The 24458-nt window shown below is 42.2% G+C and overlaps 1 protein-coding gene across 2 annotated transcripts in view; it reads right to left on the reverse strand.

Annotated features, from left to right (window-relative positions):
* Window positions 1-24458, reverse strand: part of SPTBN1 (spectrin, beta, non-erythrocytic 1) — an 89546-nt gene that overhangs the window by 29867 nt on the left and 35221 nt on the right. For both annotated transcript variants that reach the window (XM_010004619.1, XM_010004627.1), the window contains exons 2-16: window positions 21340-21491; window positions 16165-16338; window positions 14922-15013; window positions 13746-13826; window positions 12846-12961; window positions 11721-11833; window positions 10912-11099; window positions 9746-9863; window positions 8359-8517; window positions 7444-7746; window positions 6487-6640; window positions 4932-5802; window positions 4674-4811; window positions 3317-4073; window positions 2870-3072 (exon numbers count right to left, since the gene is read on the reverse strand). In XM_010004619.1, the coding sequence (XP_010002921.1) occupies window positions 2870-3072; window positions 3317-4073; window positions 4674-4811; window positions 4932-5802; window positions 6487-6640; window positions 7444-7746; window positions 8359-8517; window positions 9746-9863; window positions 10912-11099; window positions 11721-11833; window positions 12846-12961; window positions 13746-13826; window positions 14922-15013; window positions 16165-16338; window positions 21340-21491 (3619 nt within the window). The remainder of the gene's footprint in view (window positions 1-2869; window positions 3073-3316; window positions 4074-4673; window positions 4812-4931; window positions 5803-6486; window positions 6641-7443; window positions 7747-8358; window positions 8518-9745; window positions 9864-10911; window positions 11100-11720; window positions 11834-12845; window positions 12962-13745; window positions 13827-14921; window positions 15014-16164; window positions 16339-21339; window positions 21492-24458) is intronic.

Consider the following 24458-nt stretch of genomic DNA (forward strand, 5'->3'; position numbering starts at 1 on the left):
TGTAACTTACACCACAGCAGTGCCTAGGGCTGCATTAAAAGGGGGCTTTCCTATGCATATATTGAAGAGGCAGCCTCAGATCCAGAGGTCCAAGCTAAGCCAGACCTACATGGTAAAATGGGAGATACAGAATGTACTGTAGCCAGTTAAAATATCAGGGCATCTTCCTTTTGTGGCAACATTATGAAGAATCTAAAACAGGAAAGTAAAGAATCTAAAACAGGAAAATGAGATCTGTCCAGCACAAGGAGGTGTCTGACTCAAATTAATTCAAAAGCAGAGAACTAGAATTTGCCACAGTGTCCCCAAGCTGGCTTTCCAGAGGCCCCTGAGAATGTGAACAATGCTGAAAACTGACAAAATCACTTGTGGTTTAACTGTAAGCCTGTGGGTTTCAAAGCCAGTGCAGAAATAATAAATCTTACACATAGCATGAACACAACTGCCTGCTATATGCAAGACAGTTTTAGTTTCTTTAGTTGTCCCAGCAAGAAAGAGGCACTTGCCTTTCTGAATGGGCAAGAACAAAAATTACTTCAATTCTCTGTTGAGCAGAAAGTTGCATAAATACAACACTTGATGACAATCTGAGTCAGATCTGCCACTGTCTTTAAACTAAATCTCATCTTCAGAATCAGGGAGGCCATGGGTAGGCACTTGCACTTTTCCAAGAGAAAATGGAGGAGAACTTGCCTCCCCCTCCAGATGGCAGAAAACAGCAGCAGAAGTCACCAGAGCAGGAACAGCAGCAACAGGGAAACCAGCTTCTCTCCCAGTTGGAAATGCTAGCTAGTGATACCTTTATGCAAATCCCATCCTCTCTTTTCCAAACCCTTCTTCCATGTCCTATTTCCTGTGAATTACACTAAAAGATTGTGCTGAAGTGTTTATCTCCTATTGCACAGCACCACTCTGCTTCTGCACCCTCCTCTCCTTCCTTAGCTGATGCCTACCACTTCTTCAGATGGTGACCATTTTAGGGCAGGGTCTGCCTGCTGTATCAACAGACAGTGGGATCTCCTCTGGAATAGCTTGAAAGCATGACTGTAAAAGGCACTGTTAACAAATACTAAAAACTACAAAGAGCTCCACATGGGAAGTATGGAGCCACTGCATATTTTTGTACTTGTTTGTTTTGGTCCTTTGTTATACATCCAGGTGGAGCTTGGTTGGGAGAGTGATTTTTTCTGAAACCAAAGAGGCTTCCTTTGCTACCACTCCCACTACACCCAGCCCTAAGGCTTTGTTCTTGAGGCTTATCAGCCCTACAGACTCAGAGAGCAATCCCACGGATTTCCTGAATAGCAGAGCACCGGATGGTTTTTGCAGTGCTCTGCATAAATAGCTTTAGAATTGAGGAAACATATTGGAAAAAAAGTGGGCTTAAAAAAAGTCTCTAGGACTTGCCTTCCATTCAAAGTAGGAACTCCAGCACACATCCCACAGCCAGGATGCGCCAGGTGGCCAGCTGGGGAGACACAGGACAATGGAGACACAGAGGAGTGGCTTTACTGAGGGGAAACAGCAGGAACCTCTCTGCAGGACAGAGGGTGAAGCCATCTCCCACTGCAACTACTTAAGAACAGGCTGCAAGAAGCAGTTGACCATTTGCTACCTTGGATGCTATCTTTTAATATTCCAAAAGCTGCAGAAAGAAGACACTTGATCAGAAGGCCAGGATAAAGTCCTCCTGGTTTCATATGTGATGGCAAAATTTATAGCAGAGGACACTAAAAGTCAGAGACTGTAAATAAAGATAATTAATTTCCTAGCTTTCACCTTATTTGCTTTCATACAATCTCCTCTTCCTGGCCTCTGCAGGTTCTCCTTGGGATCTAAAGACAGTCAAGCTGGTTACAGAGAGAATGAGAACACGAGGTATCCTTGGGGTTAGGTTGTCAGAGGACTCAGAAGCCCACTGCAAACGCTGGGAACAGGAATATCTGCCTCTCTTGAAGCCCTGAGCCACAAGTTAAGTGGGTACATCCACAGTGGAACATATTTGCCAAATCAGGAAAGGCACAACGTTTTCTGAACTACTTCAGTTTCTCTTTGAAGACAAAGGCATCTCAGCTTAGGGGCTGTGGGATGATGCAAGTCTGATAGAAGGGCTGTGAGTAAAAGTTGACAAAAAGGTTGTGTATGAGCTTACTCCTGTGTTCTGATCCTCAGGACTGAAAAGTGCCTTGAAAGACTCCACTATTATCCAAACCAAAAGCAGAAAGAACCATGAATCATCACCACCAAAACTGAACATTTGGTTTTCAAAGAAAAAGAAACTCTTAACATTTGACAGCATCCACACCACAGTCAAAGAGAAAAAGACTTGTTCTAGGACGAAAGAGGAATTTGTACCAATGCTTCCTAATCTGATTTCAGAAGGGCCAGACAAGGCCCCAGACAAGGCGATCAAAGCCAAGCAGGTGGGGTGGATACAGTGGCAATTACACTCTTGAAGGACCACATTCCTTCCTCAGAGGAAGGACAGAAATTCATTATTAAAATTAAATAAGCTAGAAGGTAGCAGAGGAAACTAAGACATGCAGAACTAAGTACAGTGAACTGCTACAGCTCCCACCGTAACAGAAAATTTGTTAATGCTCCAAGAATTATATAGCAACACTTGTACAGCCAAATTCTGGGTAGTGAGCTCATTACCTAGTAAGTCTCCAGAAAATGGGAGAGATTATATTTAATCAAGATTAGCCTGGCACATTTTTGAAACATTACAATTCTTATGTTTCCACAGGACAAAGACAAACAGTGTGCAACAGACATTTTCTAACATGTTACTCTGCCTTTGGATTCATCTTTCAGAGACCAGAATTAAAGTATGAACTGCTACATTCTGCCATCATTCCAACCTTACCTGTCATCAATAGAGTCCACTTTCTCCTGGATTTTATCTGAGTTAATGTTCCCATCACTAACTAGCCTCCTGCCAGTCTCTACAACTGCATTGATCTTTTCTTCATTAGCATCCATCGTGGTCATGAAATCCTCCTGTTTTTTAATAGCAGCTTCTGCTCCTTCCAAGGTAGTGGGCATTTCTGTGTGCGCCAAAACATACTCCTGTAATTAGAGCAGAAATCAGATAAATAAAAATGTTATGCTCAGGCTGCGCTGTCTGCTCCAACAACAGATTCATCACATACAAAAAGAAACATCTCCCAAGAGCAGTTAGAAGTAAAATACAAAACGCAAATTATAGTTTAAAAAAGAGGCAATTTATCTGTTTACAAGCAGATTTGGCTCTCCTGCCAAATGACCTTGTTTGTTAATTGCTTGCAGCATAAGTTCCATCTTGACCACTTACCTGGTTATTAAGAAATGCTTCTGCTTGCTTGGTATCTCTGAGAAACAGCTGATAGGCATGAGACTGGGAAAGGAGATTCTGTCTGTTCTCCCACATTTTGTGAAGTTCATTCCATCCTGTGTCCAAAGCTTGTAGGCGCTGGCGTAAGAACATGTACTGTGCATCAGTTTGCCCTTGTGTCACCATCTCACCCATGTCCCTCATTTTCTGATAATCCTCCTCATAATTGTTGATCTCATTCTTAATATTCTCATGTTGAGTGAGCAGCTTCTCAGCCTCTGTCAGTGTGTTTGGCATATCTTCAGATGCAATTGCTGTCTGAGTTCTGGATAGCCAAGACTGGAAGTCATCCAGATCTCTCAGGAACTGCTGCAGTTTGCTGGCCTCTCCAAGAGATTCTTCCCGGTTCTTGAGGGTGGTCTTCATTTCTTCCCACACATCATTGATCTCTGCGAGTCGTGAAAGGATAGCCTGTGCCTGGTCAGGATGCTCTGATTCCAACTTTTCTGCCTCTTTCTGCAGGTCGCTTAGCTTGGCTTCAATGGCTACCAGGTCACGTTCCATGCCCGTCAGCTTCCTCTGCAGGGCCATCACTCCAGCTAGATCATTACCCAGATCTTGTGTGGATTCGATCACTTTGGTCTTTTCCCTGATCCAGGACTTGGTTTCATTACATTCAAGATGGTAGTTCTGGATACTCAAAGCAGAGAGTAGAGCATCCTTCTTCCTGTCTACCAATTCTCTGAACTGGCTCCATCTGAAATGAAAAGCAGAGAAATTGAGATTTATGTATAATGAAAAGGATATGGCAACATTGCTTAGTGCACAGGTAACATTAGCTTGTTAAGTCATAAAGTTTTTTCAGTCCTTTCCACATCATCAATAGTTGTAGAAAAACAAGCATTAACCAAGCTATGGCATACATCATTATGTGAAAAGTGCCAGCAACACTGAGTCCTTAAAAGTATAATTTTTTCCCAAGTGAAAAACTGCTAGCTACATCTACTTCTCACACTAAATGAACTCTTGGTTTATTTTGAAGCCAACAAATGAGATTACATGAAATTATTTTGCTTTTTTTTTTTATCCTAATAGTCATTACAGTAAATTTTCAGCTCTCAAGTCAAGGTACTGATACACTCAGGGCATAATTGAAGTTGACAGCAAAACTCCATCTATTAATTAAATATTTGAAAGACAGAGCTCTTTTCCCTTCTGAAGCTTTAAAGGCCTACCCTGAAGATACTTCAGGCAACAGCATTAGAATATCTTAAGAAACCCACACAAGAACCACAAATGACCCCACTGTACATGTTTCAGCCAGTGTCACATTCATGAGCACAAGGTCTTCACTTACCTTGTGTTGAGCTTATCTTGCTGGGCTTTGATCTCCTTCTCACTGGGATGGCCGCTGTGCATTAGCTGTCTAGCAATTTGGTTCACTACTGCAACACGGGAGGCCTGATTGTTCATTTCTGGTTCTAAGCTTTCAAACCTGGAGGGATGGGGGAACAAACAAGAAAAGATCACACAGACATTAGAGAATCTGAGCTACAGGCAAGCTGAAAAAGGCATCTGGTGTATTCCCCAAACTTCCTGGTAAAGGTATTCTCACCTGTGCTGGATCACTTCCAGGTCCTCCAGCTTCTCTGGAATCTGCATGTTATTCAGCCACTTCTCCTTTTCATCAATCCAAAGTTCACAAGCATCTGCCTCACTGAACATCTTATACAGAGCGAGGGTATCCTGCAAGGCCTGCTTACGCAGCCGAGTCAGCTCAGCAACCTCTTTGTATCTTTCCTCTATTCCAGACAATCTGCCTTGCACATCTGGAGATCCAGCGTGCTCCTGTGGTAGAGCCTTTGCTTGCTCGTGAAGAGAGTCAATGGTTGGCCGGTAGCTTGCAATCTCTTCAGCCACATCTTTGTGTTTCTTGACCAAGGACTGAGTGGAATATTCATCGTGGCCAACATCGTTGCTGGAGACAATCTTGAGGATGTCCAACATCCATGCATCAATGTCATCAGCGTCAGCCTGGAACTGGTGAAGGAGAGAGGCTTCCTCCAGACGCTTCTTTCTAATGGCAGATAACTGTTCCAAGTTAGCCCACTGCTCCCGGATATCCTTAATTCTTTCTATGATTTTCTCAGACCCAAAATGCTCCTCCGCAATCATGTCTTCACCTTCTTTTATTGCCTGCTGAAAGTGGCCGCTACGACCACTCATTTCGTCTTCAAATGCCTTATGTTTACTCAAGAGACGGACAACGCTAGTTAGGTCCTTCCCATAGTCATCAGATGACAGGATCTGCTCCTTCTCCCTGATCCAACCTTCTTCTTCAGCCATTTCCCAGAAGAACTTCCAGAGACGCCGGGACTCCTCCAGGCGGGCCCGGCGCTCAGCTGCAAGCTGGCACAGCTCTTGGTAACAGAACTCCATGTGAGCGACGCGGTCCCTGATGACCTGCGGGTCACACGGTTTGTAACCTGTTCAGACAGAGAATGGACGTTACAACTTGGACCCAGCCATTGTCATCTCTACAAGCTGCGACACACTCACAGCTCTTAACTCCATCTGTGAAGTTTAAGTAACAGAATTCAGAGAGTCCTGAAAGTGAATGTGAACTCTTCAAGCTCCACCATACAAGAACACAGATCAGAAAACACTGTTCTTTGCTTAAAGGCAAAAAGCAACCCAAACCAAATACACCTGAAAGGAAAGATATTAATGAGTGTTTTCAGTGAAACAAAATTCACTACTCCAGATTTGTACCAGCTTCACACACAAACTGCACAAAATGAACGTAATTTACTCTGTTTAGTGGAATTGCTTTTATTTCACATAAATTGGGACAATTTCAGACTGAGTCCAATAATTTGTACTGTTTGTATTAGGCACAAAGAAGGGGGAATTACTAGTGACTACTTTGAAGTTACAGCAGCTGCTGGTTAGGAGCGTGACATCCCATGCAGAACACAATGCCACAATGAAGTCCTGAGCAGGCACCTGAACAAATTAATCATTGACACAATGAGTAAAGAAGGAACACATGAAGCTGGATTCTCTTTTCTAGTGCTGAATTTAACCAACATGCACTGCAGAACTAATGAGGCTTACATATAACCTCATGTGTAATTAAGACAAAGAAGGACATGCTGGCTGCTAGTTACCTTCTCCATCGGTGGCAAACTTCTGAGCAGATGCGTTGACCCCTCTCACTCTCTCAGCCTGAATAGCAATATCAGCTTCCACAAGAGCATGTTTCTGCAACAGGTCTTCAACTCCTAACAAGTGCTTGCCATAGTCTTGAGACAGCAGAAGCACCTGATCAAAATGTAAAAGATGAGTAAAATAGGCCGAAAGACATAAGCTGCTTGTTTTTAAGTGACTCCAAGCATAATGCTGTTCTCTGGGGTTACATTCATTTAAGTCCAGGGAAACACTAGGCTCATGAGGGGAGCCATTTCAAATGTACAGAGACAAGGATGATATGAAAACGAGTCAATAAGTTTTAAATCACTGGCAACTGTGAAGAACCTGACTGCTCTGAAATGCATTTTTAAGTCAAGGATGATGAGAAGCTATGTTAGCCCAGCAGGACCAATGGAAAGCACTCAGTCCATGTGCTGTGAGCTGCCCTTGAGCTACACACATCCTCCTTTCTTCCAACAGCATCCAAGTTCTGCTGGCTGATGCACAAGAAAAAAGTCACATCCCAGGAGTACACACAGAAAGAAATTCCTGCTTTTTAAAGCACAGAGGTGAAGAGGTGACTTGTTCCCCATGTAAATTGTGATGAAGAGAGGTTATTTAACTCCCATCCACCCAAATCATCATCCTTACTCAGGCACTGTGACCAAAGCTTCGGGCCCTTATGAGACACGCATGAAGCTGAAAAGTAGCTTTTTATAGGAGCAAACTTGTTCTTTTTCCTAACATGTTTTTAATCTTTATTTAAAAAAAAAATAATCATAAGGTAAGGGAATTGGTTCACTGCTCTTGAACGTGGATCCTTTATATTTGTTTATTAAACCAGAGGGGCAAAATGAATCTTAAAAGCTTACAGAAAAGGACATCTACACCTCTCTGGAATGTTTGGTTCACATTCTCAACTGGCTAACACCTACCTTCATCTCATCCATCCAGTCCATAATGTACAACATTTCCTGGAAAATCTTCTGCAGACCAAGATTCATCTCCAGCCGCTGCCTCCGTGCCCTGAGCAGCTCCAACAGATACTCCCACAGGCGTATAACATTGTCCTTTCTTGCAGTAATGCGCTTGATATCGTGATAATTTTCAGTCTCCAGCTCCTTTGCCACCGCAACCACAGCCTGGACTCGTTCCTCGTAGGCTGCAATGTCTGTTTCAATGGCCTCATGCTTTTTCGTTGCGGCCTCCACCGCTGGAAGGTCAAAGCCAAAATTATCCTGTAAAGATAGAGACGCTTCTTAAGGAATGGCTGTGAGGAGAAAAGCCCTCCTGCTTGTAACATGACTTCTGATTGTACAGGATACACTTGCTAGCAAATCTGGGATCTCAAAATGCTCTGACAATTCTTCTCGAATAAAATCAGAGATACCTCTGATAACCAGAGAACCACTCAGAGGATCAGAAGTGTAATTTACTGCCCTGGGGGAAGAATCATAGTGGCCATCAGGATTAAGCTGGGGTTTTGGATTTTTTTAAAGTCACCCTTAGTATTAAAAAATAAAACTAAATTCTGGGCTAATTCCACTGCATTAACCAAACTACTCAAAGAAACAAAATCTTGTCTGTGGGTAGATATTTCTACATCAATATCTCCTGCGTAGAGAGTGATAAATTCAAGGAAGGGATATCCCAAATGCATTAAAGGCAGGACACACAGTACATGCACATACATACTAACTAGGCATTTGTACACACATACAACAAACAAAATGTACATAGTTTCAATGAAATATGAGCCATAGAGGAAGAAATGTTCTCTTTGCAAGAAATGTATCCTATAATTACTCATGGGAATCCTTTTAGTCACACAGAATTTCAGAAAGCAGCACCTGAGAAACGAGACGCTGATTTTCACTTAGCCAAGTTTCTCTCATAGCTGCCTTGCGATCAAATCTGCGTGCCAGTTGTTCCAGTTTCTCTTGTCTGATGAGCTCATTTCGCAGTGCCAGTTCTCTTTCATGTTCAGCTTTTTCCAGTCTTTCCCAGGCCTGAAGACATGGAGAAAAAACGCACATCTTCTAAACACACATTCTTACAGGATTATGATAAATCACACCATCTTTGCATGAAATCAGGACTGAAGTCACTACAGCCTATTTTCACAAAACTGGCTTATTTATTTATTTATATGCCAATAAAACTGGTTCATACTGGCTGGCCTTACACCTTGCCTGCTAATATATACACATAGGACTTAATGTTTGTTCTCAACTCATCCATATGTTTTCTGAGCAAGGGGTATAAGACTTGCTTATCTCAGACAAATTTTCTTGAGTTTGTTTGGGTTTTGCCTCCAACAAAGCCTAAGCAAACCACCTGGCTTGAACATGTAAGAGAATATTTGTTTAAAAACATATTTGGTGCATACAAGTCCTCAAAGCCAAAAATTATTCACATGCATGACATTAATATTACAAAAAGTAGAAGTCTTAGAAACATGTTGAAAGCCAGCTAATCACCTTTCAGATCTTCTTACAAACAACAAAAATACCCACAATTAAACACAAACTACCTGAGATTCTTCTAAATCCTAACAGATGTGAAACTGCCTGAAGTCCAGGTATTTCAGGAATTCATAGGGGCTTAATGCAAACAAGAGAGCTGTGCAGTTTACTGCTCTCTAGGATGGAGATTGAGGCAACAGACACCTCCAACAGCTGCTCTGGGAATGCCAAGCCCCATCAAACACAAACGAGGAAAGCTCACAGTTTCAAGTTGTTTGTTATCCTTGAGAGAGCTGGTCACCTCTGCTGCTGTTCTGCCAGCTGCACCAGCATAAAAAAGCCACAGAAACCCTGAGAGGGAATCCACGAGATTGGTCATGGCACTTCCTTCATTCTCCCAGCCTGTGAGCAGAGAGCTGAGGTGCAAATGGGAAGGGTTACGATGCCTGGATATTGTTGTTACTTTCAGTCTATCAACTCTAACAGCCAGGACCACAGGGAAGTGAGGCAGGGCTACTAGATCCACAGCCAACTGCACAGGACGACCGAGTATTCCTTCAGTGCAGAGGATCTTACAGCTGTTGAGGACACCCAGGGGTTTGGTTGAGATTAGTGAGCCTGAGCTATAAGAAAAGGCCACCCCACCTTGCCCATCCCTCGTGGTCCCCACATCAAGGCTGGAGACAGCAAATGTGTTTCCTCCCAGTACACTGAGAGACTGAAGGACAGCAATGAAATCCCAAGTCGCAGCAGAGGAGCTGGCTCAGTTTACCTTGTTAATGTCAGAGATGAGTTTGCCCTCCCTTGGCATGTATACTTTCTGATTGTTGGCTCTCATTTTGCTTTGGATGGTAAAAAGCAGAACTTCTAGGTTTCCTTTTTCTGTAAATCTAAACAAAATTTTGCAAAAGAATTGAGTTACAATAAAGCTTTCATTGTTACTAAGGTATTATAAAGCACTTCCTTAAAATATTGACATGAATGCAGCATTCAGATAAACACCTTCATCTTGTGTCAAAGCTGGAAGCAATTGAAATAGCCCACACATCCCCAGGAACCAGTTGGGTCAAACAAAAAAGAAACTTCAGAGAAGTCAGTTGTCTGTGTGTTTGGTTTTAAACCTCCTTGGGGAACAGAAAACCTTTTTTTTTTTTTTTTTTTATTCTATTATGTACACTGTCCTAGTTTACTCTATCAACTCAAGAAATTGGAGTTTTACTTAAAGTCCACTGCAGTCAATAAACTCTTCCCACTGTCTTCCCTGAGTTATATGCCTGGGAAATAAACAAACTCCATAGGCACTAGGGAATAGACTGCAATTTTAGAAGATGTCTGGCTACTCTGTACTATTTTGGATTGTGATTATTATCCATTAGAATGTCTGTTAGACCAAATAAAAATAAACAGATCTGATGCTAAAAAAAACTTCTCAGAAATAAGTTGCACAGTTTCGGTTATATCAGTTTCAGTAAGCAAAGCCATGTTGTACACAGACAGACGTATTTCCTCTTGATTTTGCATAAGCAATAAGATTCTTTTAATAGCAGTGTGTTGGTATTACATGCTGCTAGCAAGCATGGGTGGTGATATTACTATGCTATTCCCACTCATCTTGTAAGGCAGACATCTCAGTAAAGTGGCAACTTCCAGGCCTCTGAGGTCCTGCAGGCACAGGATCACCAAGACACACTTCTTATCATTACTGGGTTTGTCTTTGTTGTTATTATGTGCCTATCAAACAGCATAAAGCAAAAAGGCTCCCGGTAATAAGGATGAGTGCCAATTAGAAATCTGGTATTTGGGTTTGTTCAGGAAAAAACATTCTTAAGCCGAGATTAGAATTCCTTGGATGTGTTTGTTTGCTTAAAAAAAAATAAAAATCACCGACTGACTAAACAAAACCAGACCAGTGTTGTTTCAAGTGAAGATCAAAATTACTTGGGTGGTTTCTCCACGGTGCGGTAAGTGTTGAAAGCCTGTAGCTGCTGTTGCACACCAACCAGCGAGTTGGCAAATTTGCGATTGTTGAGGATGATAATGGTTTGCTCAATCCACTCCAGAAGGTCAGAAGCCAGCGATTCATATTTTTCAATCATCTTCTCCGTTTCAATGGCATTGTCAAGCACCTGCATCAAGCAGCACAACAGAACATGAATAAAACAGGCAGTGCCCTTCAGAGGCATTTAAATCCACCAGCCTACATAAATGTTGGGAGACTTGACTTATGAATCAGGTCACTGGCTCCTGAGCACCACAGGGGCTGGGATCCCTGAGGAATTTGCATTTTTCAGTGAATTCCCATGATCCCACAGCAATCAAGGGATAGAGCTGAGGCTTACGAAAGAATTCACGTTCTGTCTGTCAGCTGTAAAGACCAAGGCAACTTGGCCAAAGGGTGGAGAATGACTGCACGTTTCTTAAATGAGGGACTTTTCTGGGCTTCAGAAGAGACAGAGGACCCAGAGGGAGGAACAGTTAATGAGAAAGGAAAAGCAGCAATGATGCAAAATTAACAAGCAAAAATAAATCACCAGCAATACGTTTTCTAATACGAGGCAGCTGGAAATTAACTGCTCCTCACAGTCATACAGGAATATTTAAGATTCAAAACACACTCAACAGCAAAACTGAAAACCACCATACAGTGGACTCCTAAGAAACTAATAAACAAGAGGAAAAAAAAACAAGAAAAAAAATCAGAAAAACGTCAGCTGCTTTATAACAATTTAAAATTTGAGCTTGCAAACCTTTCCAATACGTTTTCCTTCAACAGCTAAAGCTTTCATCTTGGAGAAGTAGTGGTAATATGTCACCACATAGGTGATGATTGACTTCTCATCAGGATGATCAACACTGATATCTGCAAACCAAATAAGAGTTGTCTTTAGCATATTGTGGGTGCAAGGGTTAAAACAACAAAGCTAATAATGCAACAAAGATGCGTCTAAGAGTCAGGGAGATGGATTCAGAGGCAGCTCAGTTCCTAAGATTCACCTACTAATCAAAAATATGTTCAGCCGCCTTGAACTGGTTCTGGATTAGTTGGTGTTGCACAGCATTGAACTCTGATGCTAAGAAGTGCTGCTTGATCTCTTGGTTTAGTGTGGGCTCTGGGCCTTTGGGCCTTAGAGGCAGGCTTCACACTTCAGCTTGCACACAGCTGAATACCTCCTCTAGGGTCTGTGTGAGTTGGCAGAACTACTGTTAACTGAGGACCTCGATGCCATATCAGTATTTGGAGAGAAGAATTAAAATGCAGTAGTAAGTCTGTCCAGGCAAATCTTCTGAGAGATACAGATGGAAAACGAATTATTTCCTTTCCTGCAGCAATTCTGAGGCACTGACAAACAAGCAAGAAGAAACCTGCCCAAACACATAGCTTCTATTTGCCCTGTGACAAGGAAGTTCCTTGTCCTAGCATTGCGAGCCTGCCTTCCAATATGCATGAGCATGAACACACTCATGAAAGCTAAAACTCAGGCTTAAACTCACTGACAGTCTGTGAAAGGAGCTGCTAAATATTTGCTGAAATCCACATCATTCATCTTCCAGCTCACAGAAATAAAGTGTTTCTCAGAGCAGATCAGAAGGATGGCTCTAACTGAAATGATTTTATGTATACATGGCAGTCCACTGGTCTTGTCAAATGGAGAAAAATAAACACAGGATTAAGGGCTCTTGTGCTACTGCTGCTCAGTCCACTGCAGACAACATCTTGCATTCTCTCCTCAGCTCCCTAGCTGTATCACCAGGTAAGTCAGCAGCATCCAGCTTCTCTTTAACACAAAAAGCTATGACAAAGCTGTGCCCCAAGACTAGGAGGGGTGGGAGAAAAGGGCCCACAAAGAGCAATGAATTGCAGGAATTCTTACCCTCGGGGTCCAGGAGCTTAGTAAGACCAAGGTGTTGCTCTGCAAGGTTAAAAGCATTCTGCAGATTGTAGTGTGCATTTGACTTCTTCAGCTTGTCAAAATCAATTAGATCAGGCCTAGACAGGATGGAAAATTCTTTAGATTTCCCAAAGCACAGTGCAGCCACCCTCAAATAAACAAATGAACTAAAATCCTCAACCCTCAGAAAACCTGACCCATCCCACTGCCAAGGTTTGTCTGCCCAGTAGCCCTATGCATTTCAGCCAGGGCATTAAAAGAATGCAGGAATAGCACATGCCATGGCAGAACCTAGTTTTTACCAGTTTTAAAGGTGACTTGGAGAAGAAAGGAACAAAGTTGTGGTCATGCAGTCTGTCCTAATGGCCATCTAAGTCTGCAAGCTGTCCCAGCAGCTGCACCTGAGCTTGCCAATAAGCAGCAGACCCAGCCATGGCAACACCTAGCACTAGATTTCTTTGTCCAGGCTGCTGTTATCTCATGCCCCCCTCCCACTCCCGAATTCCAAGTGACCAGATGCAATCATGGGTTACTCAGTAAGGTACAAAAACTTTTTCTCTAACATGGCCAGTTTCAAATGAAAACAATCATGTGTATAATTTATTCTCCTGAAACCAAACACAACCTATTTTGACTTGTGATGTGAGACGCTGTCTCCCAGATTGATGTCAGTTATTAACTTTTGGGACAAGATGAGCTTGCAGGGACCACAAGAGCTGCAAAGCTCTAAAGCAAGGCAAGTTGCTGTAAAACTTTCAGCAATTATTTGATTTTCTCCTCTCCACAGGTTTTAAAATCAAGTTGCAATGTAACTGCAAAACCCAGTGAACACCACAACAGTCCAAGCTTTCAAAATCCATAAAGACCTTTATTCACACATACCTGTGCTTGTGTATTAGTGCATTGAAAGCCATTCCATCCCTCCAGCTTGTGGTGAAGTTGTGAATGTTGACATTGGGGTAACTGACAGAACAAAAAAACAAAGACAGCACAATCAATACAGCTGTCACTAAAAGCTGCTTGCAGGAGTGACACTTATTGTAAACCTCGGGGTAGAATGTTCCATCCCACAATGGAGAATTTATTATCATGCCTGCTCTCTAATAAGAGACTGACTTCAGAGATAAGTGCACTTCACCTAGTCTTGTAAACCCTGCAGAATTGGTATCTATTCCAGAGAAAGGTTCTAAATGAACTTTGAAGTAATCACTTGAAGCTATGATTTTATAACTTGCTGCCCAACCTGCAAGCCTGTGAGGTTTCACATCCCTGCAAGTCTAAGGCCTGCTCCTGATTTAGCTGCTGTCAAAGGTACTCAAAACACCGTGTTCAAGAGAAGAGCAGGAACAGCAGGAGGAACAGAAAGGAGTAAAGCCTGATGGCTGCAGGGGCCATAAGAGCAGTGGCACATAAACTTTTCCTTGAAATTGTCTGCTGTCCCAGGCCATCTTCAAGGACTGATCCTAGTCACTGACTTTTAAACAAAGTCCATATGATAGCCACTTTTGTGGGCCATGGGTACACCGATGCAGAATTTGTTTGTTTGGTGAAGTCTCCAAGAATTTCAGGCTGCTCACAAACCACTTTCAGAACAGTTCTTAGAAGGAGAAGATGGAATGCTCCTTGAATAATGCTGATCTGCCCCAAGTCATCACAGGGACACCCAAGTTTCATGGAGAAAACATACTGAACCTCTACAAATGGGTATTTAGTTATGCATAATTAATGTTAATGCCAGAGAAAGACATTTTGGAAATACTTTCATATATATGAAAAGAGGGAGAAATAGGTGGCAAACACATGAAAGCATCATTATTTCTTCAGAGTAGGGTAAAAAAGGGTCAGTATACTACTATATATTCATGATTATCAGACTGGTATGTTTATCACACAGCACTAATATAATAAATTCAGAATTTTCTGACTTGTAAACATCAACTCACTTCTCTTAGTTGAATCCATTGAAGAAAAGATATTTATTTGCCCATTTAAAATTATTTCAATGAAAACTCAAAATGCTGTAAGAGCTTTAGAGATAAACGGTTAATCCACACTCACCCAGCTGTCTTCATCTGGCACCACAAAAGCAAAGCATCTTTAGCAGATTTCTTCTCCTTGTTGTCCTCAGTTTCAACACTGATATCTTGGATCTAAAATTAACATAGAAGGTTTAAATATTTCTCTGAGAAATCACATTTTTTGCCTTTTTTCAAACGATGGAAGGAATTCTATCACAATGTAAGTACCAAAGGAAATCTATAATGACAGGCATGATGGAAGCAGGTGAATGCTTTTCCTTATGTAAGAGCATTCATGTCAAAAAAAAACTCCATCTGCCCTTATTTTACTGGAGAATTACTCCTTGTTTAGTCCACTGACAAAACAGTTTAAACCTCATGGGAAAACTTCTTCCAAAGTGTCAAGGCAAATCCTGCCCTATACAGTACTACAGTGTCACCCTGTGATGTGTCTCCCACAGGACGCTGAGCAGCATCAATGTCAAGCTTGGAGGAAATGGTGTTTGCCCTTGGCAGCATCACAACTATGTATTCCAGATTCTAGGCCATTACCCAGTTTTTTAAAAGAGGAAAAAGAAAAGGAAGAAAGTTTTTACTTCATGTGGACAAATATATCTCATTTTATAGATATATTTCATTGCTTTTTAAAGAGTATTGTAGCTTCAGTTAAGTTCCACTGCTGTCACTGAAAGTTAGGAAAACAATTTCATATTAGGAAAACACCAAAATTAAGATAATGCTAAATATTTTCATTATTTATTACTATGTTATTTATTATCAATTATATATTTGTTCTATGAATGTATTATCCTTTCTGCAAAAGGACATTTTTAACTGAGGACAAAGACCAATGTGCAACTTGCCGGAAAACAAGGAATCTCAGCCTTGAGGTGGAACACTATAACAATTCCTGTGGGCACCCTTAATCTGCTTCAGTGCAAAGTCAGCCAGGTTAATGATAATCATCACAGAGGTGAAGAGCAGCTGAGGGTAGCAGATCCTCCTAGGTCTATGGCTGGAGCTTCATATTTATTAGGAATTTTTAAATAAAACCACTCTCCACACAGGAAACTCCCACTGGCTGCCACTACAGATCAGCAGCATCACAAGGACTAATTTATCTTCTTCCTCAGCTCTGGAGCATGTCCTGCCAGACACTAGGCACCTTTCACTCCCATCATTTCAGAGGGCCTGGAAGCACTCTGCTCCTAAAAAGCACAATATTACAAACAAACATGGGAAAATTCCAATATGTATGTATCTGTGTCTTTATACATCTTTACCTGGAATCTCAGGATAATAGTCCAAATAAGGCCAAGCGTCAGCCTATGATTCCCATCCACAATATCATGAGATCCCATGTTTTCTAGGTGCACTCTTTGCTCTTTCAGGAACTGGAGGGCTTTATCAACGTTCTCCAGGCAATGGATGCGCATCCTTCCCTTAGTTGGTTTAGGCTAGAAGGTAAAAGGGAGAAGGAAAACTTGTGTTACTGTAGATGGAAGGAAAAATCAAAGTGCTTGTTAACTCTTCAGTCCAGGCAGGTGAGTCACCATGTTGTCCACTACCAGCCAGCAACACTGCAGGTGTTTGTTCTTCAAATTCCACAGACAACACTGCTCTTTGTATCTTACAGCACATTTACACATGACAATGGTAGCACGTGTTAAACCCGTGGTGGAAATGCCCACGTCCCAGCCCTGAGTGGCAATCTGGACACCAATTTAATTTGCCTTTTAAAGTATTTTGCCTGCTTACTTCCTTCATCTTTTCTGTCCAATATATTCATTTACTAGCTGGAAGATGAATTATTTTGCTAAGTTCATGCCACACCTGTTACATTTTCCCAACATGCTTTTTTTCTCCAGTACAAGTTCTTCCACACTTAAAAAGAAGATTCTGCAAAGATAAAGATATGAAACAAACTGGTAACTGGAACACACTGCCAACAGAGGGGATTGCTAATCAGTGCTCCAGAGAGTATCTGTTAATAGAGGGACACAATGTTCAAAAAAGGCAGCTCAGATTTGGACCATAAGCTACTCAGTAAAACTTCCCTAGGAGGAAACATCATTGCCTGTTTTTGGTCAGTTGAAACAGAATAGATAGTATGAAAATAACAGAAGATATTTATTCCAAACAACATATGAAAATATTAAAAGAAAGGATATGAATAAAGCATATGAAAAGAAAGTAAAAACAATAATAAAAAATCAGCCACACCAATGTGACACAGTCTTACCCAGTACAAATGAAAAAAGCCATTAATATATTAACAGCATGTAGAAATTTGCTGTAAAACTGAATACAATTAAAGCAACTTTGTTCTGCAGATAAGGAGTACAGCTGAACAGCCCCATTCGGTGCTCACTGAGATGTGACCAAAGGTACTCAGCCAAGCTACTAATTGACATAATTTCCTTGTTTTCTACATCGAATGTAATTAACTGTCCATGGAAATAGCTCAGGCAAAATCCTTGCCTCAGACTGCATTCAAGGGGAAGAGCTTCAGCCCGAGCCGTATTACGGTCCCTAGAAACAGCAGCCTGTACAACAGTGGGTGATAAAGATGAAATGTGTGCTAGAAATATGCCCTTCAGGACACACAACCCCAAAGTCACTAGTTTCACTTCAGCTTTCAGTCAGCATGGTTCTCCTCCAAAGGCCAGGTAACCATGCAGAGAAAAGCCAACCCACAACTCCCAGCAAGGGTAAGCATTTCCAGGAACCTGCCACTGATTTTGGGTACAAAAGTCCCTCTGAAGGGGCATGAGCTGCATGTACATCCTCTTATGCACACACCATACAGCACAAATGCTGACAGAACAGGGTGCAGAGCCATAGGGTGAATGGGAGCAAGAGTGAGGTTACACAGTGGGCTGGAATCAACCACAGAACCCTGGGGATCAGCAGGGACAATCCAGGATCCATCCTTTTGCTGGTACCATCAGTCACCCAGGAGTGTGGTAAGCTGTACCACAGGTTAAATTTCTTCTTGCAGAAGAGAGGTAGGAAGGTTGTTCCAAGGGTGGGAGTGGGAGCACCTGGCTGAGGGGAAGGCTGAGGCCAGCCTGAGCCAAGCCCACCACCACACCTGAGAGCTCAAAGCAGCTTCAGAAGTGCTCATTGCAACCATGATGTTCCCAAACCAGAGGAACACCTGTGACAGTGGCCATTTCTAAGCAGCAGTAGCAGACCTGAACTGTCCACTTTGCCTCAGTGTCGCCCTTCTCACTCACCCAAGCAGTAACTGCGCTGCCTCTCATGCCTCCAGTTAGCGAGCTGAAATTTGCTTTAAAAGCTCCTCTTCTACTCTCAGAAGCTTCAGCACCAAGGTGACCAAGCAAATACCATTCATGATAGAGGTTTTATTTAGTTCATAAGACTGCCTGCTCCCACCCATCCTCTGTACAAGGACACACTCTCCAATTAAAAACCCAGGAACAAAAACCTGCAGGTTACTGACAAGATTTTTTCTCCCACAAACACAACGACTGTGCATGACTTATCCATGGTCCAAGAAGACACTTCAAATTCCTGCATGGATGAGAAGGTCAGTGTCACCTGGCCAAAAAATCATCAGGCACCCTGAGAAGACAGCAGATTCTCTTTATCTGTCCCCAGGCACTGGCAGGCCATGAATTTCAAGCCTCTGATCCGCAAAGGGAAGAGGAAGAAGCGTCCTAGGTGGGTTTGTTCAAGGTGTGGCGGCTCTTGCCACACTCTCCTGCACAGCCCAGGATGAGATATGGGCAGAGGCCACTTTCACATTCACTGGGCTCAGGTGGACCCAAGAATTAAACAAGGGGAAGGAAAGCATGCTGAATGCATCACTTGTTGTATTTGACTCAAGAATCTTCACACGCATGTTATCAGGGAAAATTGTTTTACATCAAAAATCTTTCCTTTTCCAACAGAAAATGTGACAGACATTACTACAGAGAATCTGCTTAAATAGTTTGACCTTTGAGCATCCAGGATTTGTAAGGAATTTACTAATCCTTTTTATAGTTATGGAAGAAACTCAGCTAAATGCCTGATTTTATGCTGAAAACAATTCTCAGCTTTATTTTTCTGTTTGGTAGAAGCCGGTTAACAGTGTGTGCAAACAAAATTACAAATGTCTTTTCATACTGTCTGGATTCTTTCCACTTTGCTCAGTGAGCCTATTGCATGCTATCACTTTATTTCTAAATACCATGCTGTACAGAGGGCCTTATGTATGGGGTTTGGACTAGGATTAGGAATCAAGCTGGGCAAAGAGAGGGAGATGCCAATGTTGCCCTTATTGGAAATTCTCATTTTGAGTTTCTCCAACACACCTTCAAGCATTCTTGGTTTTCATCATAAAAAATTACAACAGCTGTTGAGAAATACAGGGTTTGTGTAGATGAAGCTGGAGATCTTACAGAGGGCAAAGAGCAATCCAGCCATCCTGATTACTATCGTAAATCCCAGACTGCTCCATAGGCATATGGCTCCAGCTTCAGAATCTGAATCCTGATTTCAACAGTGAGAAAACAATTCCTGTTTGTTCTACTGCATCAGTAAACACAACATATTAAAATAATTCTCTAGAGTAGTTTCTGTGTTTGCTTCTTGTTTTCTAGCCATCTGACGTTTCTTGTCTTGATTTTAAGCTTTCTGCATAAGATACTGCCTTTAGATTGGGTATCATGCAGATGTCAGACCAATACCAGCTAAAATAAATTTAAAAAGGTTGGAGGACACCAGCAAGTGGATGGTACGTGCCTATCCCCCTGGAATATTTTTGGTGTGTGTAATTGTCTCAAGGTTTAGTGCATTGCATTATCTGAAGGCTTGTTTGCAGAGGAAGGTGTGGTGGAATGTACTGTTCAAACAGAGACTGCTGTCCTCCATCCTGAGATAAGGAAGCTACAAAAAGCATTTGTGGTGGAGCAGGCAGCTGCCAATGCAATATGAGAGCGATGATGCAAGTGCAGATCCAGCCTTCTCACCGGGTGGCTCCTGCACCCTCCCCACCCCAGCAGCTGCGTAAGCTCTGTTTGCATATTTCCAAACCTGGAGTGAAAAATGTAAATGAATCATGCAGCAAGAGTCACACGACTGGTCTGGGCTTCAATGCTGCTATTTGACACTGAAAGTCAAATCTTGGCAGGCAGATAGGGAGAATTAAACAGAAGTGTCATGGCTGCTGTCTGAATCCTCAAATAATGGGGTAGGTTGGTCTCAGTTATTCCTGTACAAATAACATCTGCTATCGGCAGTGAACATGTCAAACCTAACCCCTCACTGAAGTAAATATTTTCGCATAGAGAGAAACACGTTTTGAGCAAATGGTAGCTGACAAACACTGAGATGAGTTCCCTCCATCCACACAATTGTCTTCATCCACAGAGTACTCCTACACATGCCAGCTTCCCTGCCCTCACAAATGCATTTAGAAAGCTCCCTCTCCTGCCCTACTGTACAGACACCACACTGTGGGCCATATGTTCAAGTCATTAACCAGTCTTAAGCCATGGATCTCCCATTAATAGTTGAGTGCTTGATGACAAGCGATTACACAGTCATGTAGCCCTAGGTCTTAGCTAAAGACCCGTATTTCTTTGAAAAGATTGCTTTAAATTAGGTAGTTAAGAGCACAAACCATCATTTAAGGAACAGAATGAAAAACTGATACCCAGCTATTTCCTGACACCCAGTTTTCCTGTCATGCAGCAGCATTTTTAACTACAGGAATTTTCTTACTCACCACTCACTCCCTTGTGCTGGTATCAAGGGGGCTCTCTCAGCATATTCAGAGACAGAATTTGCCCCATTTATTTAAATTAATTGTAGCTATTCCCCTAACCAAAGAAAATCCAAGCCTTGCCCATCCTAGTAAAACCAAGTGTACCCAGAAGCATTCCTGAGCAGAGGGGTGCAATTAACACCACAGCCAAAACTGCTGCAATGCTTCCCAGGGTGGACTTGGCCTTCTCCAACCAGCTGTCCTCCACACACCCCCAGCACACTCCAGGGAAGGGAGAAGGGATGTTCCAGGCCTCAGGCTGGCAGGCAGACTGCACACAGCCACCTGCATCTGCAGCCTGTGTTTACTAGCACAGAAACAGGCCAGCTGGCCGCAATTCCCAAGAACGCTCCTCAGCAAATTCACCACTACCAACACAGTCTAAGGGGCTGGAGGACATTTAGTTCTCTGGTCCTGTCAGATGCATGAGCAGGGAGTACACTGCTGGAAGCACGCAGCATCCCACCAGCAAGGAACCTTTGAAGGAGACCTCCTTCAATACCTACTGAAAACAATAGGAAGCAATATGATTTTAATTTTTTTTTTAAATACGTAAAAAGGCATTTGCAGCTCTGCACCCTCAGTACTCAGATTTGCTGTATGTAAGTTGAGCAAAGGATTCAACAAAAAAACACCCAAACCCAAAGCAAAATCCCCACAGTGAATATTAATGAACACTTACAAGTCTTTCTCCTGAAAGAACTTCCAGAAGTTTGATGAGCATCCTTCCATCACGAAGGTCAGTGTACAAATCTGTGATTCTGCAGGACACACGTGCCAAGTGGGAATTAACCCACTTGGTGAAAGTCTTCTTCTGAACTGCCTCACGTTCATCTGTTAAGAAAACAACACAATGTTACTCAAAATAAAACACAGTACATGTACCTATATGAATATGTGAAGTTCAAACATGTTTAATATCAATGGAAAGGTATGACTTTTCTTCTTAGCAGAATCACTGAAAAAATTGTCTTTCCACTGAAAATCCGCCTCTCCTTCTTTTTCATGACATTTTCTAATATCAGTGGGTATTTTACTATCTACAGAATAAAGTGGAAGTATAGATTGTAGACTTACTTGCTACTCAGATAAGCAGCTTTCTGGAGGTCTAAAGAGGTCTCTTTTAGAGCTACACTGTAAAAGCCCCTCTGGACTGCTCAAACTGTCCAGTAATTTGATCAAGAGCTTTCTTCCACCACTGGAAAAACAAGCCAACTTCTGCTCTCGAATACACACACAAAACCACAACAGATCCCCTGAAATACCAGAAGTCACTTTGGATTAAGACAGGTACTAAAGAGAGCAGACATCAAAGCTTCCTGTTTACTTTCTTCCCTTCTCATTACAGTATTTACTTGCAGATATGACATTTCTAACTGTATTTACACAATGTCAAGATGAACTTTTCCATAACTGCATGTTTGAAGTAGACGTGCATTTATTTAAAACCACAGAAAAATAGGTTCTTTCCACCTTCTATTCCCAGAGTCTTTCATAATTGTTTATACATGAAAACATTGGCTACTGGAGCTCTCTTAATGCACAGGCTCCCTCTGGTCCACATTAATTCAGAAACTCTTGAACAGCTATCTGCCAAGCCAAGAACCTTCACACAGAAAATATCATACATCTTTGTGGTTACATTATTTTGCCAAGGGCTTTGGATAAAGCCCTACCTTGTTAGCAGAAAGTCACTTCACTGAGCTAAGAACTGTTATAGACCAAATTGGTCAAAACACAGGAGTTCTGCCATCAGTCTTCTTCAAGTTGTTGGCCTGTTCAGCAACAGGATACAAAGACTGGTAAACTGTAAACCAAAATGTAACACATCCAGCTCTGAAAACTCATTGCTTGAAGCACAGAAAATGTTAACGATGGTGCAGATCAATGTATAGTTTGTATCTGACTACCCACGGTTTCAGTGGATGCTGCCCTTAAAAAAGAAAAGAGACATCCCCTTCCTGGCACCACTGTGTGGTGGGGCATGATCCCAGCACATTCATAAACAGTTACAGCCTCCACACCCACAAGACCTCAGGGATAGCAGCAAAAGCCTGATCTTGGTGACAAGGAATGAGAAAGAAGCTGAAGCGGACAGAAAGTTGGGAAATGAGAACATAAATAAAGACAGTAAGAAAAGAATTCACAGTAGAATGGTGGTAAGGAGGAAGAATCTGACAGACAGTGGGAGAGCAGACCAGTGGCAGTTGCCTAATTTCATAAACCCCACCCCAAGATTTCAGTTCCTCCCATGTATTTTGAATTTACTCTTGCTACCCAACCATGTGGCAGGATGTGACCAAGGCTAACGCACTGAAACTGTCCCATTTTTAAGAGCTTTTACCTACCTACAAGGTGTGAAATTAAGAAAATAGGGCTTGGAAAATGTAAAAGACAGGGTTTGTGATAAAACAGCAGTTTGCTTTCAGACAGTTCGGGTTACTCTTGTTCGTCCTCACGCTGCGCAGAGCAGAGGCTTGCTACAATAAAGCTAGCAGGAAATTAGCAATACCTGCAACTTGCTTTCCAGTGAGGAGCCAAGTGCAACTTCTCAAAAGAAGCAACGTGTTCCCCCCCCAGCGGCCCAAACCTCAGCCTCCTGCTCTGCCCAGACCCCACCAATGCTCCATGAGCCCTTTGCTGCCAAGACATCACAGGGTCAGCAGCATGGGGCTGTTCCATGCACCATTAGTAAGCACTGTGCCAACAGCAGAATGGCCAGTTTGTCAGAAATCCCAAACCTTGCCCCAGCAAGACAATGCTATATAAAAAAGGCCTCTGCAGCACCTCCTGTGTTGCAATCCATACCGGTGGTGTAACAACACAGCTTGTTCAATCTTGGACCAAAGGAAAAAAACCAACAATATACCTGACTAGCGGAAACAGTTGTTTATTCAAGTAATAATTTAAATATAGTCTCTGCTAACCTTAAATATATTTTTTATGCACTATTTATAGCAAGTTCCTGGCAATGCTCTATCTGCATGTCTGCTTGTCTAGTAATTCATGCTCTTAGTTGAAGTATTTTTTTTTATGAGTCACAGAATAAAAACCTTGCAATAGATGGTGCTTTTTAAAGAAAATCACAACAGAAATTACCACATCTCTCTTCACCAGCTTGAACAAGCCCCAAAACAGCTCAGCAAGTTTGTTTATTTAATCACTGTAGTCTCTATATAGAAGCACAACATTCAGAGATCCCTGTGGTTACATTCACTCCAAAGAGAAATATGGATTGACAGGATCCTAAAAAGAGTTGGACATAGAAAATATTATGTAAAACAAACAAACAAACAAGTTGTTTTAGTACAAAATGACAAAAGGGTCAGAACCCACTTTTGAACAGATTGAAGACATGACATGGGAAACAGTGATGTGCCAAATTACGTTGTATAAACCTTGGTGTCATTGTGTTAATTGATACCAGCTTAAGATCTGCTTTTATTGAAGGGAACTCAACAGATCAGCCAGCTCCAGGCAACCCATCCAGGGAAGGAAGACAGGTTCCTCCTGCACATGGCACTGATGTGGCTCAGGGGTCAGTCTCCCAGAAAGGCTTTGCCACCCCAGCACAATAGCTGGGCCTCAAGGTGGAGGTGAAAGTGCATTTTTCAGGCAGTGGGGATTCAGGAAAACCATCCTGAGAAAGTTCCAATGACTAATTTTCTCCCGTGTTGCCTCATCATTCTTAAGTGCACCGAATTATCGGAGAGGGAAACGACAGGAATACAGCCTCCCCATCCAGCTGGAGGTCCTCTGTGCTTTGGTCGCTGATTCTTGGTGCTGTTACATCAGTTTTCT

Source organism: Chaetura pelagica, unplaced genomic scaffold (genome assembly GCF_000747805.2).
Source record: "Chaetura pelagica isolate M959 unplaced genomic scaffold, ChaPel_1.0 scaffold171, whole genome shotgun sequence".
Classification (NCBI taxonomy): Eukaryota; Metazoa; Chordata; class Aves; order Apodiformes; family Apodidae; genus Chaetura; species Chaetura pelagica.